Genomic DNA, 18,075 nt, shown 5'->3' on the forward strand with positions numbered 1-18,075 from the left:
GGAAAGGTACAAGAGAAAGAAGGAGACCACCCAACTCACTCATTCTCTCATCCACACAATCATCTTAGGTAAGATACAAAGGTGCCCTGTTAAGGGCAACTATGAGTTACACAACCTGTTGGGCAGCCACCAAAGGACCAAGGGAAAATGTATCCGTAGATCTGTGGGCAACATCCTTAAGATAGAAGGAGGTGAACATGGACTGGCGTAACCAAGTACCAGCGATCAGCACTCTATGTACAGCCAAGTTCTTTTGAAAGCCAGAGAGGGACCAATATCTCTAATGTCATGCGCTCTAGCCTGCACAGACATGGTGGTGGAATCACCAAGAGTCAAGTATGCCTGTCTGATGGCTTCCCGTATCCAAAAAGAGATAGTATTATTCTTAGACACTTCTTTCTTTGTACGACCTGTGCTAACAAAAAGTTTGGGGCAGCCTGGTCTAAGGTGCCGAGTCCTTATAAGATAGCAACGCAGGGCTCGGACAGGGCACAACAAAAGCTCTTGAGCATCACCACCCACAAAGTCAGTCAGTGATGGAATGGAAAACAAAGTGAACCTGTCATCATGCATCGAGGGATTTTGGGTCTTCACCACGAATTCCGGGACAAATTCGAAGGACATCGACCCCCAACCCCTGGTGTGCTTCACCTCATAGCTCAGACTGTGGAGCTCTCCTATCCTCTTGGAAGATGACAAAGCCAGAAGGAAAACTGTCTTGAGCATCAGGTTCCTGTCAGATGAGCAAGGCAAGGGCTCATATGGACTCTTAGTGAAGCTCTGAAGAACCAAGGAAACATCCCACGTTGGAGGCTTGAGCTCTCTAGGAGAACTCGACTGCTCAAACCCCTTAACTAGCAGGGAAAGTTCCCAGGAAGAGGAGATGTCGATACCCTTAAGGCATAACAACAAACTCAGGGCCGCCCTGTAGCCTCTAATAGCAGAAACGGACATGCGTTTCTCGTCTCTGAGGAAGGTTAAAAAGTCTGCTATTTGCTGAATAGAGGTCGCAAGTAGAGAAAAACCCTGTTTACAACACCAATCACAGTAGATTGCCCATTTGCCTTGGTAAACTGCGGAGGTCAACTTTCTAAGACTGCTGGACATGTGCCCAGCTGTTCTCTGAGAAAAGCCTCTCGCTTGGAGGAGATACTTGATAGCCTCCAACTGTGAAGAGACAGGGATTCTACTGACTGGTGGAACCTTTCCGCATGGGGCTGACACTGGAGATGTCGCCAAGGGGGAATCTCCCTCGGAACCTCTGACGACGACGACAGCAGATCTGGAAACCAATCAACCTGAGGCCACAGAGGGGCTACCAAAGTCATCCTGAGACCCTGTGAACCCATCAGCCTGTTCAGAACCTGATGGATCAAACAAAATGGAGGGAAGGCATACACCTCCAGGTTGTCCAAGGGATGTTGGAATGCGTCCTCTGCCAATGCTAAAGGATCTGGAACCACTGAACAGAACACCAGCTTCCTGTTGAAGCGTGTCACAAAAAGGTCCAGCATGGGTCTCCCCCAAATCTGATGAAGGGACCACTCTGTGCCTAGGATCTGATCCCGGCGACTGAGTTTGTCTGCGTCCACGTTCCGTTTCCCTGGGATATACCTGGCTGAGAGCTCTACCGAATTGCTGACCGCCCACTGGTGAAGCTTGACAGTCAAGGCGTGAAGTTGACGTGAAACCAGGCCTCCCTGTTTGTTCACATAGGCTACCACTGTGGTGTTGTCCGACATGAGAATGACAGAATGACCCTCTACCTTCCCCCGAAACTCCTTCAGAACCAGGAAAGCCGCCTTCAACTCCAAGACGATGATATGTTGCTGCTTGTCCTCCAAGCTCCAAACGCCTGAAGCGATGAGGCCGCCTAAATGAGCACCCCAACCTGCGAGGGAGGCATCCGAGAACAGAAGGAAGTCCAGTGGGAGAGAACGCAGAGGGACACCCTTCAACAGATTCTGGTCGTCCAACCACCAACGAAGGTCTTCTTTCACTTCCAGAGACAGAGGAACCATAAACAGGGGAGAGTCCCCTGCCGGAGACCAGAATTCTCCCAGTCTCCATTGCAGAGACCGAAGATAAAAACGCCCATGAGGGACCAGCTTCTCCAGGGAAGACAACACTCCCAGAAGAACCTGCCACTGATGAGCTGACTGACGTGACTCTGACAGGAAGTTGCACGCTACCGCCCGCAACTTCTCCAATCTCTGATCCGACTGGAAAACTTTTGCCACTGTCGTATCAATGACCATGCCCAGGTAGAGAATCCTTTGAGTGGGTACGAGGTTCGACTTTTCCTGGTTGACTAATATGCCCAGGTCCAGACAGAACCGAAGTAGACGATCCCAGTCCTGAAGCAGCTTCTCCCTGGAAACTGCCAAGACTAACCAATCGTCGAAGTACCTCAGCAAACGGATCCCTTGAGCATGGGCCCAACTTGACACGAGAGAGAAGACCCTTGTGAACACTTGAGGGGCCGTCGTCAGCCCGAAGCACAAGACTTTGAACTCGAAGATCTTGTTCGCAAGAGAGAAGTGAAGGAACTTCCTGGACGTGGGATGAACAGGGATTTGGAAGTATGCGTCCCTTAAGTCTATCGACAGCATGAAGTCGCCTTCCCTCACGGCTGCCAACACTGAGCGCGGGGTCTTCCTGACGAAGTGATTCAAGGTGAATAAGTCGATCACAGGCCTCCATCCTCCCGACGCCTTGGGCACCAAGATGTGACTGTAAAACCCTGGGGGTGGACACGCTACTTCCTCTATCGCATCCTTGGCCAGCATTTTCTGCGCTTCCTCCCGAAGAGCCAAGAACACCAGAGAATCTGGAGGATATGCCTTCCTGAGCTGCAGCTTGTCCGACAGAGGAGGAGAGAAGTCGAATGGCAGTAGGTATCCCACCCGAAGGACATCTACCCCCCACTTCTCCACCCCATAACTCTGCCACTTGGCCCAATGGCCCGCCAGCAACCACCCCCCCCACCCCCCCCCATGGCGCAGGAGAGGGAGAGGCGCCTAACCTACCGACAGCCCCTTTACCTCTACCCCTTGGGACCCTTCTTGGCTTAAAGGAACGAGAGCAAAAGGAGCGTTGATCTTCTGACTTAGGCTGTGTCGAACAGGAAGGCCCTGCCGAACTTGAGGTCCTCGACGGCCTACCACGCGACGATCTCCTTGACTGCTGCTGGGCAGGGGGAGGAGGAGGAGCCAGACGTCTCCGAGGACGAGACTCCGACTTAGACGCGGCCTGGTGCACCAGTCAGTCTTTAGTGCCAGCCCAGCACCGGTCTATCGCATTTTCGAGTTCTGTCCGAGGAAACAAAAATTGGGACTCCAACAGATCTCCGTTCCTCAATGCCAGCAAGGACTCGGTGTCAAGCAATCTCTCCATTCTAGACACAGCTGCGTCCCTTCTAATCAGAAGAAGATTAGCCCATAAATTGGCACTGAGGTGAGCCAAATATGAAAACGCCTTGCCCCCGGACTGCAACAGACTGGCAAGCGAGGAGGCACTCACCAACCCTTCCGGGGACCTGTCAGAAGCTATCTTGGCAATAACCACAGACCAGAGGTCCAGCCAAGAAACCGTCTGCAACATGGAGGTCGCCGTAGATTCCAATGCTTAGGCATCTTGCAGAGACAAGGACGGAGCCACCGACCTCACCTGTTCCAAAGTCAAACCCGGCTTCAGGCGAATGACGTCTGGGTTAAGATTGCGTAACAACAAAAAAGCAGTGCTCATAGCATAGTACTTCCTATGTCTCGTGAGAGGCAGGGTTAGTAGTTTGGTAGAGCTCCTAGAGCGAAGCGAACCATCCCGGTCAGAACAGAGACGTTAATCTTCTGCAAGACCGACTGAACGTGCCCCGACAAAGGAAGCTGAAGAGATGATTTGGGGTCCTGAATAGCTCCCACCAAGGCTTCAAAGCAAGAAAGAGTGAAAGACGACCGAGCCTGAGTCCTACTTTCCAAATTGTTAAACCCATGAATGAGATCAACAACTTCCGAAAAGGAAGACAAAAACTCTTGCGTGTCTCCCTCCTCCTGCTCTGGCAACGGAGACCGACGACGAGAAGGATGTGCAGGCTCTTCTAAGGCGCCTTCTCCACCAAAATTAACGGAAGGGTTAGCAGCCAAACAGCCCAAAACCCCAACCAACCTGTCTGGGCTGGGTCCAAGTGTCGGCCTCCGAGACGAACCCACTATAACACTAGGAACATCACTTAACTCAACAGGTGACTCCACATGTCCATGAATAGTCGCGGGTGTGGCAGACATACATACATGAGATGGGGGAGAAACTTGAACACTCAAGATCGAAGGAGAATCCCTTAGAGTCGAACTCTTGGAAGCACCATTGAGAGAGCCAGGCAAACACTCCAGCTGCACCAACTCCGTGCTCACTACCTTCGACCTCTTGACAGGCGGCTTGAGATCCTTTCGGCGACAAATAGGCCTTGGAGAAGAAGGAGCACTAACATCACGTGCATGGGCATGGGAGGTTGCAACACACTCACAATGTTCATGGACGGGGGTAACTCGCTTGAGATTCGAGGCAGAGGACGAAGCATCTCCTGCAGAACGCACACCACTAACACTGCCCGAAACAACAGCACTTTTGGGAACACGTCCACGTTGTTCCTCCCTTGAAGGTGAAGGAAGGGCAAAGTCCTTAGCCTTCCAACGCTTGATACGCCGACGGGGCGTAGAGGGGGAAGAGGTAGAGGAAGACAGCACTAGTTTCTTATGCGCACCCTTCTCAGGAGGCGGGGACGAAGCAACACGTTTCCTACCAGTCCTCCTAACTGATAAGGCAGCCAACTTCACATCCAATACAGAGTCCAACCTCTGAAGCACTGCCTGGCATATGACCTCAGACTGATGTGCCAGAAAAGGCTCTGATGACGAAGAAGGGAGATGTAGCGAACTGGGCGGCAGTGATGACGTCACGGCTGAGAAAGGCGGATCAGAGAAGATGACTGGGAGAGACATCATCGATGTGAGTGACGTCACAAGCGGCGGTGACTTCACAGCTTCCCCTCGCTGCGAGGGGGAAAGAGATGCCACTGGCGGGGGAACACACAAAGACGACCACGTGACGTCATCAACAGGGCTGACGCCACAGCGTCACTCTGACTCGAAGCGGCAGCAGACACTGGCGGAGCAATACAAGATGGCCGACTGCTGCTACCCACGAAGACAAGGCCGGGAGGAGGTTGGATGGCCTGGCCAGACCGAGAAGGAGGGGTGCAAGCCTCCACAAAATGCACCAGCAACCCCTCCAAGGATGGGGTACCCCCTAGCCCAAGCGTCTTCCAAATCACCGCCATTTTGGACGCCTCTGACTCTGGAAGAGAAGAGATTGATGAAAAAGCCTAACCCTTCTCGGGAAGCAAATAAACTCCCGAGGAAGAAGGGGCTACATTACAAACATTAGTCTGGCAGCCTCCCGATACTTCCATCAACAAATCAGTGGAAGAAAAGGAAAGAGATGCAGGGACAATACTACTACGAGGGTTGACTACTGCAGGAGACGAACCATCGGGAATAGGCGCAAAACCTTCCAAAGTAGGAAGAGTCGAAACCCTCCGATGTTCCCTCTTGCCATAAAACGACCTCCACTGCTCCTTACGCCATGCCCTGCATTCCGTGCAAGGATACGTAATAGTACAAAAATTAGAATGACACCTACTGCATGTGATGTGAGGGTCGGTCGCTGCCGAAGCCAAAAAACGAGAACACAGAAAACCTGGAACTCCAGGGCACATACGCTGACGCCGAGAAGGAGCAGAAGAAGCCATAATACCAGTCAAACACACACACACTAAACAGAAACGAAACGGGTAATGAACCGGGAAAAGGCCGAGAGAGGTTAACACAACTCTCCCCCAGGCGGTCAAAAGAAAGATTGGCGTAGCGGCGTCGTCCTTGACCACTCCTAACCTGAGCTATGCATGCGTTGCCAGATATCACAAGATTCCTTGCTTTCATCTGCTTTTTAACCGGATCCAGCTAGGCACTAGAAATTATCCTATTGTTATGACCGAAGGTTTGTTCACGTATGAACAAAATACCATTATCATGACACCTGTCAAACAAATAAGCTGGATCATTTAAAATCTCTCTCTCTCTCTCTCTCTCTCTCTCTCTCTCTCTCTCTCTCTCTCTCTCTCTCTCTCTCTCTCTCTCTCATGCACTTCAATGAAAGACTTACTTTCCAGATGGAAGCTCCTGGGCAATCAGATGTAACTTCTGAATAACATCAGCTGCTTCATATATCTGCATAGAAAATAAAAAAAATTACTATACATTAACACTAAATACCAATTTTAATGAGAAATATAAAGAAACCTTTTAAAATAAGGCAATCCCCGGGTTAAGACGGGTTTGGCTTACGACGTTCCGAGGTTACAACACTTTTCAATTATATTTATCGGAAATTATTTCCAGGTTTACGACACATGTTCCAGGGTTATGTCACCTACAACGCTCATCTGGCGGGAGAAATATGACACCACAAAGGCAAAATAATAAATATCTGAAGTAATTTTTTTTATTAATAATGCAATAAGAATACAGTTTACATAGTTTTGAATGCACCCAAAGCATTAAAAATGACATTTTCATGATAAAGTAAGATTTTATGTATACTTACCAAGTAGTTACATAGCTATAGTCTAAAACCGTCGGCAGCTAGAATTTTTGAAATTCGCTGTAGCGCTAGTTTGTTTTGGTCAGGTGATAACCCCCGCCCACTATTGGGGGAGTGAGGAACTAACACCGTCCGAAAATCAGTTGTCTATGCCCTATTATCCATGTGAGGGGAGGAGGGCGGGCTTTGATCAAGTAACTACAGTGGTACCTCGAGATACAAAAGGTTCAACTTACGAAAAACTCAAGATACAAAAGCAAATACGAAAATTTTTGCGGCTCTACATACAAAAATTGTTCAAGATACAAAAAGTTGTTGCTGTAAAGTCCGAGATTCGCCCGGACCACCGATAACAATTTTAAAACTCGTGTGCCGCCAACTGAGTAGACTCGCCACCATCCTCCCGCTCTCCCATTGGTTCCTGATGCTAGTCACCGCCATGAGATCCTTCTCTCCTATTGGTCAGCATCCCTCCCATGATGCATCTCGTAGTGGCGTGCTTCTTCGGTCACTGCACGGCATCATCGGTATCGTACACACACGGTATTCGTTCGTTCTAACGATTTCATTTATTAACGTAAATTTGTTTGTGATTTCGTTGTAATATAATTTATCGTGTTGTGTGAGAACTTTACTACATACGTATACGTACTACATAACATAATTACGTACAGTATATACGTAGTCATGGGTCCCAGGAAAGTTGAAATTCATGGAAAGAAGAGGATGCTCTCTTTGGAAACGAAGATGGAGATCATTAAAAAATATGAAGCTGGTATGCGATTGAGTGTGATCACTAGGGAATACTATGGCCGAAATCCGTCGACGATAGGCACCATCCTCAAGCAGAAGGATATCATCAAAGCAGCTACACCTTCCAAGGGCATCACTATTTTGTCCAGCAAGAGGACCCACGTGCACTTTTAACACTTAAATGAATAAGACATATAAAGCAAATATATATAAGTTCGTCAAAAAAATTACATCTGTGTGCCAAAAATGAATTCTTTGAATTACGAAATATATACAACTGTACTCCTTGAAGACCTTGCTTGAACTGCCAAAGAGACTTCATAATTTTAGGAAGTGAGATGAAATCGTAATTTGTTTACACCTCTCAACTCTTTAACTACCACTTACAAAAGTAACAACATTGTTTTACCAACTAGATGGGTTTGTGTTTCTGCATTAACATACTCAGCCTCATAAACAGATTAAACCTGTTTATCAAAATATACACCTACTCATGCAGACCCAATAAATAACCTTTAAGTTACAATACAAACTCTTTGAATTCAAAATACTTTCATGATTCACATATTCACCTAAACAAAATTAAACATCTTCATAACTCAAATAATATATAATATCAAATGATAGGCCATAGGAACAACATAATATCATGTTACATTTAACATGAAAATCCTAGCCTTCAACTAATAACACTAGCTTCTGAATAGGACGGACAATAACCGAAGAAAGTGTCTTAATTTTGGCACTGCGAATTGTTCCTTTGTCATCAGGGTATACTTCTATCACTCGCTCCATTGGCCAGTGATTCCTTGGCTCAATGTCACTCTTTACCAAAACCACATCACCAACAATTAGATTTCTTCTTGGTTCATGCCACTTTCACAAACGGAGTCTCTTCCCCTCTGAACTGATTACCCATCGACTGAGAAATTTGATCACCTAATTGTTGGGCAGATTGTAACGATGATTGCTGTGATGACTGGTGGGGTATTTGTGCTTGCGAGTGTGAGGAAGAAGTCTCCACCGGTGAAGAGAGGGGACGGTTATCACGGTCTTCTGAGGCATGAGACTCCTGAGGGGTTCTAAGGGGAGAAGGACTTAGCCGACGAATTCCAGGGCTCTTTGGTCTAGAAGAAGGAGGGGGAGGGGTATGCAACTCCCCCAAAGAGGGTCTTACATCTTCCTTACCATCTTCACTTTCGTCTCTACGTTTTCTTTTCGCAGGGGGAATACCACTACCACCGTCTCTACGACTAGGAGCACCAACACTACCCTTTTTAGAAAGGGGGTTCATCATCAGGTACGGCAAGTCCTTTTATTCTAAGGTTTTCTGCAGCCTTTATTAAAGACGCTAAGTCACTGTCTCACATTCACTTTACCAAGGTACATATAGTCTAGCAAGGCCTCTAGGTCATTACTTTTGATGTCTTTCAGCACTATAACAGGGCTCTTGCAAGCAGTTTTCTCAAACATGGCACAGAAGTAATCACTACACGTCAACAACACCAACTTGTGGACACTGTAGAATTTGCCGTTGCATGCCAGGGTCACATCAGTGTAAGACTGCTTGTCCCTGAGCACGCCCAAAATGTGGAGAAATGTGGAACGATTGTTGTTCCACTTCAAAGAAAGTAATTCCTCCATGGTACAATAAACGACTAAACGGTCGCCTCCATTACTCGTTGGTCGACCATTTTCCTCTTGACGACCTTGCTTGAACTGCCAAAGAGACTTCATAATTTTAGGAAGTGAGATGAAATCGTAATTTGTTAACACCTCTCAACTCTTTAACTACCACTTACAAAAGTAACGACATTGTTTTACCAACTAGATGGGTTTGTGTTTCTGCATTAACATGCACGATGAAATGGAAAGGCTTCTTCTTGTCTGGATAAAAGACAAAGAAATTGCTGGCGATACGATAACCAAGACGGCAATCTCCCACAAGGCCAGCGCTATTTTCGGCGATCTGATTGCCCAGGCCGTAGACGACGGAGGAGAAGGGACATTAACGCCAACCCCAGACTTCAAGGCTTCGCATGGGTGGTTCAAGACATTCCATAAACGGATTGGCATCCATTCGGTTGTGCGGCATGGGAGGCGGCCAGTTCGGACATGAAGGCGGCCGAAGCCTTTATTAAGACGTTCGACGAGATGACGATCAACAAAGGCTACAGTTCTCAGCAAGTCTTCAACTGTGAAGAGACTGGCCTTTTTTGGAAAAAAATGCCTCGTCAGACGTACATCACGCAGGAAGAGAAGAAGCTACCTGGGCATAAGCCTATGAAAGACAGGCTTACGCTCGCACTTTGTTCGAACGCCAGTGGGGATTGCAAGTTGAAACCCCTACTTGTCTATCATTCTGAGACTCCTCGAGCCTTCAAGGCCCACAAAGTGCTTAAGGAGAAGCTGCCAGTGATGTGGAGGGCTAATGCGAAAGCCTGGGTAACAAGACTTTTGTTCACCGAGTGGGTAAATCTGTGTTTGGGCCCGACAGTGAAGAAATTCTTGGAAGAGAAGCGCCTCCCTCTGAAATGTCTGCTGGTGTTAGACAATGCCCCTGCTCACCCTCCTGGCCTCGGGGAAGATATCCTAGTGGAGTAATCCTTCATCAAGGTTCTTTATCTTCCGCCTAACACCACCCCTCTCCTCCAGCCCATGGACCAACAAGTGATATCGAGCTTCAAGAAGCTGTATACAAAACATCTTTTCAAGAGATGTTTCGACATCACCGATACCACAAACCTCACCTTGTGTGAATTTTGGAAGGAGCATTTCGATGTTGTCATATGCATCCGACTCATCGACCAAGCTTGGCAGGAGGTTTCGAGGCGAACCTTGAATTCCTCGCGGAGGAAATTCTGGCCTGATGCCGTATCCGCCCGAGACCTCGAGGGATTCGACGTGAGCGAAGCTGGTGCTGCAGATTCAGGGACAGTTGACGATCCTCAAACTGTTTCGCAACCAGATCTTGACAAGATCGTTGCACTTGGCAAGTCCATGGGGCTGGTCGTCGACGAGGACGACATCAATGACCTTCTCGAGCAGCACCAAGAGGAGCTTACGACGGATGACCTGAAGGAGTTGGAGGCCATGCAACATAACGTCATTCAAGAGGAGTTTTCTAGCAGCGGCGAGGAGGAGGATGACCACTCTATGACAACGGCAGAAATTAAGGATGCTCTAGCTGCTTTTCATAAGGTGCAATCATATATAGAAAAGACACACCCCGAAAAGGCTTACACAGGTCGTATGCTTGCACAGTTCGATGACGTTTGCCTGAGTCGTTTCAGGAACATTGTCAAAAGCATGCAGAAGCAATCTTCCTTGGATAGTTATTTTTTAAAGAGGCCTTTCGTAGGAGTAGTAAGCAAAAAGGAAGAACCAAGTGATACTACAAAAAAACAGAAAGTTGAAAGCGGTGAAGAAGTTGAAATTTTGTAAAAAAAAAAAAAAAAAAAAAAAAAAAATTAATTTGCAGTTTTTTGTAAAGTTAAGTGTTACAGTTTTGTTAATGTGTTTCATAAAGTTTAGTTTATGTTTTCCTTACGTTTTTTTGTGTTTCGTAAAGTTAAGTGTACATATGTATCTGCCGTTTGTCCTCCTCTGTCGCCACTTTCGGAGATGGCCTCATTCGAAAGGTAAGCTTCCACATTTTAGTACAGTTTTCTTGCATACCATGTACACTAATACACTTTATTTACAGGTACAATGTAGTACATATTAGCAGTACGTATTGAATGGTCCAAATTGTTGTAGTATTTCATTGTTTATAGGTCAATTTAGCTTTATTATGAAATTTACTGGGGTGTTTTTGGAGGGCTTGGAACGGATTAGCCATTTTACATGTAAACTGCAGTCCAAGATACGAAAAGCCCATGATACGAAGGCCGCCTCGAAACGGATTAATTTCGTACCTTGAGGTACCACTGTACTTGGTAAGTAGTATACACAAAATCTTATTTTATCATGAAAATGTAATTTTTATGTATGCAACTTACCAAGTAGTTACATAGCTGAATCCCACATTGTAGGAGGTGGGATCCCATGGATATGCTCATAACTTTTAAAATTTAATAAATACAAAATATATATTTAGTGCTAGCATCCATGCAGATGCTTGTTGGTTCCTTACCCGTTAAGAGAGCTGAACAGTTGATTACTGCCTCTGGAAGTTGTTCGTCTTAACTCATAGGGACCTGGCGGTATAGCCATGGCTCGTCCTCTAAACAGTTGGACCCGTGCAGCTAAGGAATGTCCGTGGCTAGCAAGGTCAACCAAAGGATGGCCCTGCCCAGGGCGCAGTACCAAATAATCAAATGTTACCAGAGTAAAAAAAATCACCTCCACCATAACCATAAAATTCATACCCGACTCTACATTTGACTGAAGGGTACTCCTAGTACATCCATAGTAGTACCTCCAGGCTCCCCTAAAAACTCAACAACCTCATTCAAGGCAAAGAGATAGGCTAGGAAGGTATGACTTCCTACACACCCTTACCCAATGCTGTGCCCGCCGCTAAATACGGACCCAGGGTACTGCAATTCTCATATACTGTTTCAATATCATGCAAGTAATGCAAGGCAAACACTGATTTACATTTCCAATATGTTGCTTGTATAATCGAGTCCAAAGAGAGATTGTGTTCTAACGAGAGAGAGGTTGCCACTGCTCTTACCTCGTGAGCTTTCACTTTAAGTTTATTAAGGTCAGTTTCTTTCACTTGTGAATGAGCATCTACAATTACACTACGTAAGAAGAACGCCAGGGCAGTTTTAGACATCAGGCGCGCCGGATTCCTTACCGAACACCATAAACGATCGGATGGGCCCCTAACTTTCTCTGTCCTTTGTAAATAACATTTCAGAGCTTTGACCGGGCAGAGAAACCTCTCTTCTTCTGGTCCTACTAAGTCCGTGAGGTTTTTGATACTGAACGAATGAGGCCCCGGTTTGGACGGGATTCGTTTTTTGCCAAAAACCCCAAGGTTAATGCGCAAACCGCATTACCCTGTGCAAACCCTATTCTCTTGTCCATGGCATTTATTTTACTCACTCTTTTAGCTGTAGACAGGGCTGCTAGGAATAATGTCTTTCTTTTCAAATCTCTCAACGATGCTCTTTGCAACGGCTCACATGGAGTTTCCAACAGCCACTTAAGTACTACATCTAGGTTTCAAGATAATATCTTCGAACATTTGGGTTTTTCTATATCGAAGGACTTAATGAGATCTGCAAGATCTCTATTCGATGATACTTCCAATCCCCTGTGCTTGAAAACAGATCCCAGCATAGCCTTATAACCTTTGATAGTCGCAGTAGACAGATTCCTATCTGTTCTCAGATATAATATAAAATCTGCTACATATTTCTGTTATAGTTGTTTTAGAAGACGAAACATTATGCTCTTTACACCAGGCTCTAAACACAGCCCACTTTGCCTGGTAGACTTTACTTGAAGATTCCCTTCTGCACTGAGCAATAGCTCTCGCTGCTTGTCTTGAAAACGCCTTCGCTCGTAAGAGTTGTCGGACAGTCTGTAAGCAGTTAGAGACAGAGTGGATAGTCCTTGATGGAACCTCCTGAAGTGGGGTTGTCTAAGTAGATTTGTTCTTTGAGGAAGTAACCTTGGCCAATCCATTAGAAGATCTAAAAGATCTGGAAACCATTCCTGCGCTGGCCAGAATGGAGTAATGAGAGTCATCGAAACATTGTGATGTGTTCCGAATTTGTTGACGACTTCTCTCACCATCTTAAATGGAGGAAAAGCGTACAAGTCCTCGTTCGACCAGTCCAAAAGCATCGCATCTGTCGACCATGCTTTCGGGTCTGGGGGGGAGATGATGGTTTTTTGCTTTGGCAAACAGATCTATCATAGGTTTCCCCCAGAGTTTCCACAATTCGAGGCATACCACTGGGTTCATCATCCATTCCGTGTGAAGTACTTGCCTCCTGTGGCTCAGTTTGTCCGCGAGAACATTGAGTTTTTCCTGAACGAACTTCGGAATTAATGTGGTATGATTCAAATTCGCCCATAACAGCAGGCTCCTTGTTGTCTCGCAAAGAGAAAACGAGTGTGTCCCTCCTTGTTTCTTTATGTACAAGAGCGCTGTCATGCTGTCCGAGTGTATCGCCACTACTTTGTAGCGAACTTCATCCTCGAACTTCAGCAATCCCCAGTGGATGGCGGTCAGTTCCTTCCGATTTATATGCCACTGTTTTTGTTCTGCATTCCAAACGCCTGATACTTACTTTTCCCCCAGAATCGCTCCCCAACCTTGATCTGACGCATCTGAAAAGAACACTAGGTTGGGGCTCTGCAGGAGGAGGGATCTCCCTTCTGCAAGTCTGTCTCTTAACTTCCACCTTTATTTCTTGTGTGATACGGAACATAAAAGTCCGGAAACTTCTTTCTGTTCCAATTTGCTCTGAGGAAGAACTGTAGGTTCCTCATATGCAGTCTCCCTAGTGTCACGAAATGTTCTATTCAGGATAGTGTGCCCAAAAGACTCATCCATTCCTTTGCAGAGCATTCCTGGAGAACTAGAAATTTCTCTACCTTCTGTAGGCACAATTAGATTCTTTGTGGGGATGGAAAAGCCCGAAAACTCACCGAGTTGATCCTCATCCCCAAACAGACTAATTCCTGACTGGGGAGTAACTGCGACTTTCGTCTGTTTATTAACCCTTAAACGCCTAAGCGGTATTCTAAAAATCGTCTCCTGTATGCCGGCAACGTTCGCGAGTGAGCGCCGAAGCGGAAAAAATGTTTTTTTCAGAAAATCACAGCATGCTTAGTTTTCAAGATTAAGAGTTCATTATTGGCTCCTTTTTTGTCATTGCCTGAAGTTTAGTATACAACCATCAGAAATGAAAAAAAATATTATTATCATATATAAATATTGGGATATATGACAGCGCGAAAAAAAATTTCATATAAAATTGTATACAAATTGCGCTGTGAGCAAAACGGTTAAAGCTAACGAGTTAATTTTTTCGTTGTATTGTACACTAAATTGCAATCATTTTGGTATATAACACATTATAAAATGATCAAGGCAACACAGAGAAAATATTATCACAAAATTATGCATGAATTCGTAACGCGCGGACATAAAAAAAAGATGTTTTAAAAAATTCACCATAAATCATAATATTGTGCTAAAGACTTCCCGTTTGTTGCAAAATGAAGGTAATTGATTAAATATTACTAGACTGTAAGTGTTGTAGCTTACAATTGCAGTTTCGACCATTTCGGTCGAGTTAAAGTTGACCGAAGGACGAATTTTTTCTATTTATCATTATTTATATGAAAATATTTCAAAACTGATAAAAGCTACAACCATGGGTTGTTTCATGTTGTATTCTACATGAAATTGCACATATTTTTATACATAAAACTTTATGTAACGGCTAATTTAAAATGGTGCAAACATTACGACAATCGGACGAAAAAATTTATGATTTTTTCAGAAGAGTTACCACGCAGACGTAGGAAAAAGTTTATTTCATAAATTCACCATAAATCGAAATATTGTGTTAGAGACTTCCAATTTGTTGCAAAATAAAGGTAAATGATTGAATATTACTAGAATGCAATAGTTTTAGCTTACAATTGCGTTTTTTTACCATTACGGTCGAGTCAAAATTGACTGAAGGTTGAAATTTTGCCACTTATCGTTATTTATATGAAAATATTCAAAACTGATAAAAGCTACAACCATGGGTTTTTTATTATTGTATTCTACATGAAATTGCGCATATTTTCATGTATAAAACTTTATGTAACGGCTAATTTAAAATGGTGCAAACATTACGACAATCGGACGAAAAAATTTCTGATTATTTTCGGAAGAGTTACTGTGCGGACATAAGGAATTTTTTTTTTTTTCATAAATTCACCATAAATCGAAATATTGTGCTAGAGACTTCCAATTTGTTGAAAAATAAAGGTAAATGATTGAATATTACTAGAATGTAAGAGTTTTAGCTTACAATTGCGTTTTTTGACCATTTCGGTTGAGTCAAAGTTGACCAAAGGTTGAAATTTTGGCCCTTATCGTTATTTATATGATAATATTTCAAAACTGATTAAAGCTACAACCATGGGTTGTTTATAGTTGTATTCTACATGAAATTGCACACATTTCCATATATAAAACTTTATGTAACGGCTAATTTAAAATGGTGCAAACATTACGACAATCAGACGAAAAAATGTAAGATTTTTTCAGAAGAGTTACCGTGCGGACATAAGGAAAAAGTTTTTTTCATAAATTCACCATAAATCGGAATATTGTGCTAGAGACTTCCAATTTATTGCAAAATGAAGGTAAATGATTGAATATTACTAGAATATAAGAATTTTAGCTTACAATTGCGTTTTTTGACCTTTTCGGTAGAGTCAAAGTTGACCAAAGGTTGAAATTTTGGCACTTATCATCATTTATATGAAAATATTTCAAAACTGATAATAGCTACAACCATGAGTTGTTTTTGGTTGTATTCTACATAAAATTGCGCACATTTTCATATATAATACTCCATGTAACGGTTAATATGGAATGGTGCAAAAATTATGTCAAAGTGACGAAATAATTTCTGAGATGTGTCGCTGATGCTTTTTAGTGCGAGGAGAAAGAAATTCGCGCTTGCGCGCCTGGGTAACGATTGTAAACAAAAGGCACGTGATTCAAAAGTTTTTGCCTAGTAGGCCTATAACTATTTTTCCACAAATTTTAAAAAAAACTTTTTTATATCGACGTATATAGATCCAATCAGCACCCAACAGACAATTTATATAGACGTTTAATACGTCCAATCGGCATTAAAGGGTTAAAAGTCTGAGATCCTGAGCTAAAGTCAGGGTTTTCTGAAGGTCCTCCATGCACCTCTCCTTTGTTTTTGACCAGAGAAGCCCATCGTTCGAGTAAAGGGATATCCTTATCCCGACTAGATGTAACCATTTCGCAATGGGAGCTAGCACTTGGGTGAACACTTGTGGTGTGGTCGAAATCCCAAAACACAGCGCTCTGAACTGGTATATTTTGTCCCTGAAGACAAAACGCACAAACCTCTTTGAGTTTTGGTGTATTGGGATGTGAAAATATGCGTCCTCCATATCGATGGAGATAATCCAATCCCCTTGACGGATTGATGAAAGGACAGACTGATTCCTCTCCATCTTGAACTTTGTTTTTTGCACTTAAAGGTTCAGGGTGCTTACATCCAATACGGGTCTCCATCCCCCTGATGACTTGGGGACAACGAACAGACAATTGTAAAACCCTGGGGTTAGTGGCTCTTCTACTAACTCTATTGCTTTCTTTTGCAAGAGAGACAAAACCTCTTCCAAAAGGGTGATGAACTTTTTTGAATTTTCTGAGTAAGCTGTCAAAGCTATCGGAGAGCTTGATAATGGTGGCTTTCTCTTGAATGGAAAATTGTATCCTTCTCTTAAAACCTTTACGATCCAAGGTTCCGCCCCCTTGCTTCCCATTCTTCCCAAAACTGATGGAGCCTCGCTCCTACTGGTGCACAAAGGACTGATACACTACTTCTTGGTCGAGGGGTTGGTTGATGATTTTTTAATAGATTAAAGGGCGAAACGTGTTCTGCCCCTTGATCTTGGGAAATATCTACTGAATCCCCTGCCCCGAAAGGGTTGTCCTCGGCTGGCTGGCGAGGGGCGTACACTAGGGATATTTTCTCTAGTCCGTTTAGTAGATTGCGAGAGAAGATCCTGTGTTGCTTTCTTCTGCAATTTGGAGGCAACTAGCACTAATGTCTCTTCTGGAAACAGGTGCTTCTTATCCAAGGGCGAATACAACAAGGCAGACTTTTGAGTACGAGATACTCCCTTGGATGTAAAAGAACACCATAGTTCTCTCTTCTTTAGGATACCTAACATGAAGAGAGAGGCTAGTTCCTCAGAACCGTCTCTAATCCCCTTATCTAAACAGATCACTCCCGAAATGTCTGTACAAGCTTCCTCACTCAACATTGAATAGCTCTTCAGTTTACGTCCCATGGCTCCTACTGTCCAGTCCAGGAAACTAAAAACTTCGGATACCCTAAAGATATTCTTAATGAGGTGGTCTAATTCTGACGCCGTAAACATTATCTTGGCCGAGTTGAAAGCCGGTCTTCTCACCAAGTCAATAAGCGCGGAAAAGTCTTCCTGGGCGGAGGCAGACACACCCAAAGAGAGAGCTTCTCCGGTTTTGTAACACAAGTGTCTCCTCGTTGAAAGACGAGGAGGGAAGCAGAAGTTAACCTTGCCTTGATCCCTCTTATCCTCAAGCCAAAGGTTAATTTCCTTCAACACTTTTCGACCCAAAAAGTACAGTGCTAGTTTGGGTAATTTCCTGGAGTCTTCCTTGTTGACTCTCATGTAAGAAGACACTGGAGACGTGGGGGTCACTGGCGAGAATGAATCTGAAAAATTTTCTACAAAGTAAAAAAGCAAGACTTTGTAGGCAGTGAGAGAAGACTCTTTATCCTCCTCTTCTCCTTTCTCTTCTTCTTCGGCTGAAGAAATAGGTGATAGTCTCTACAGGTTGGATAGGGGGTGCCGCCGATTGAATAAAGCCCAAAATGCTGTCTAACTTATTCTGGATGGCTGACAGAGAAGGATCGGGGGCAGCCATCACCTGAGGTCCTG

General features: G+C 44.5%; 2 protein-coding genes across 2 annotated transcripts in view; both read right to left on the minus strand.

The window, feature by feature from the left end:
* The window catches only part of LOC135216585 (exocyst complex component 5-like), a 193,526-nt gene that overhangs the window by 109,662 nt on the left and 65,789 nt on the right, over positions 1-18,075 (minus strand). Inside the window, exon 5 of the mRNA XM_064251964.1 lies at positions 6,220-6,284. Within this exon, the coding sequence (XP_064108034.1) occupies positions 6,220-6,284 (65 nt within the window). The remainder of the gene's footprint in view (positions 1-6,219; positions 6,285-18,075) is intronic.
* Positions 8,279-9,113, minus strand: LOC135216221 (broad-complex core protein isoforms 1/2/3/4/5-like). Its single transcript, XM_064251354.1, is given in 3 exon segments — positions 8,279-8,689; positions 8,691-8,769; positions 8,771-9,113. Coding segments are annotated over 3 exon segments (774 nt in total). The 5' UTR covers positions 9,055-9,113.

Source organism: Macrobrachium nipponense, chromosome 6 (genome assembly GCF_015104395.2).
Source record: "Macrobrachium nipponense isolate FS-2020 chromosome 6, ASM1510439v2, whole genome shotgun sequence".
Lineage (NCBI taxonomy): Eukaryota > Metazoa > Arthropoda > Malacostraca > Decapoda > Palaemonidae > Macrobrachium > Macrobrachium nipponense.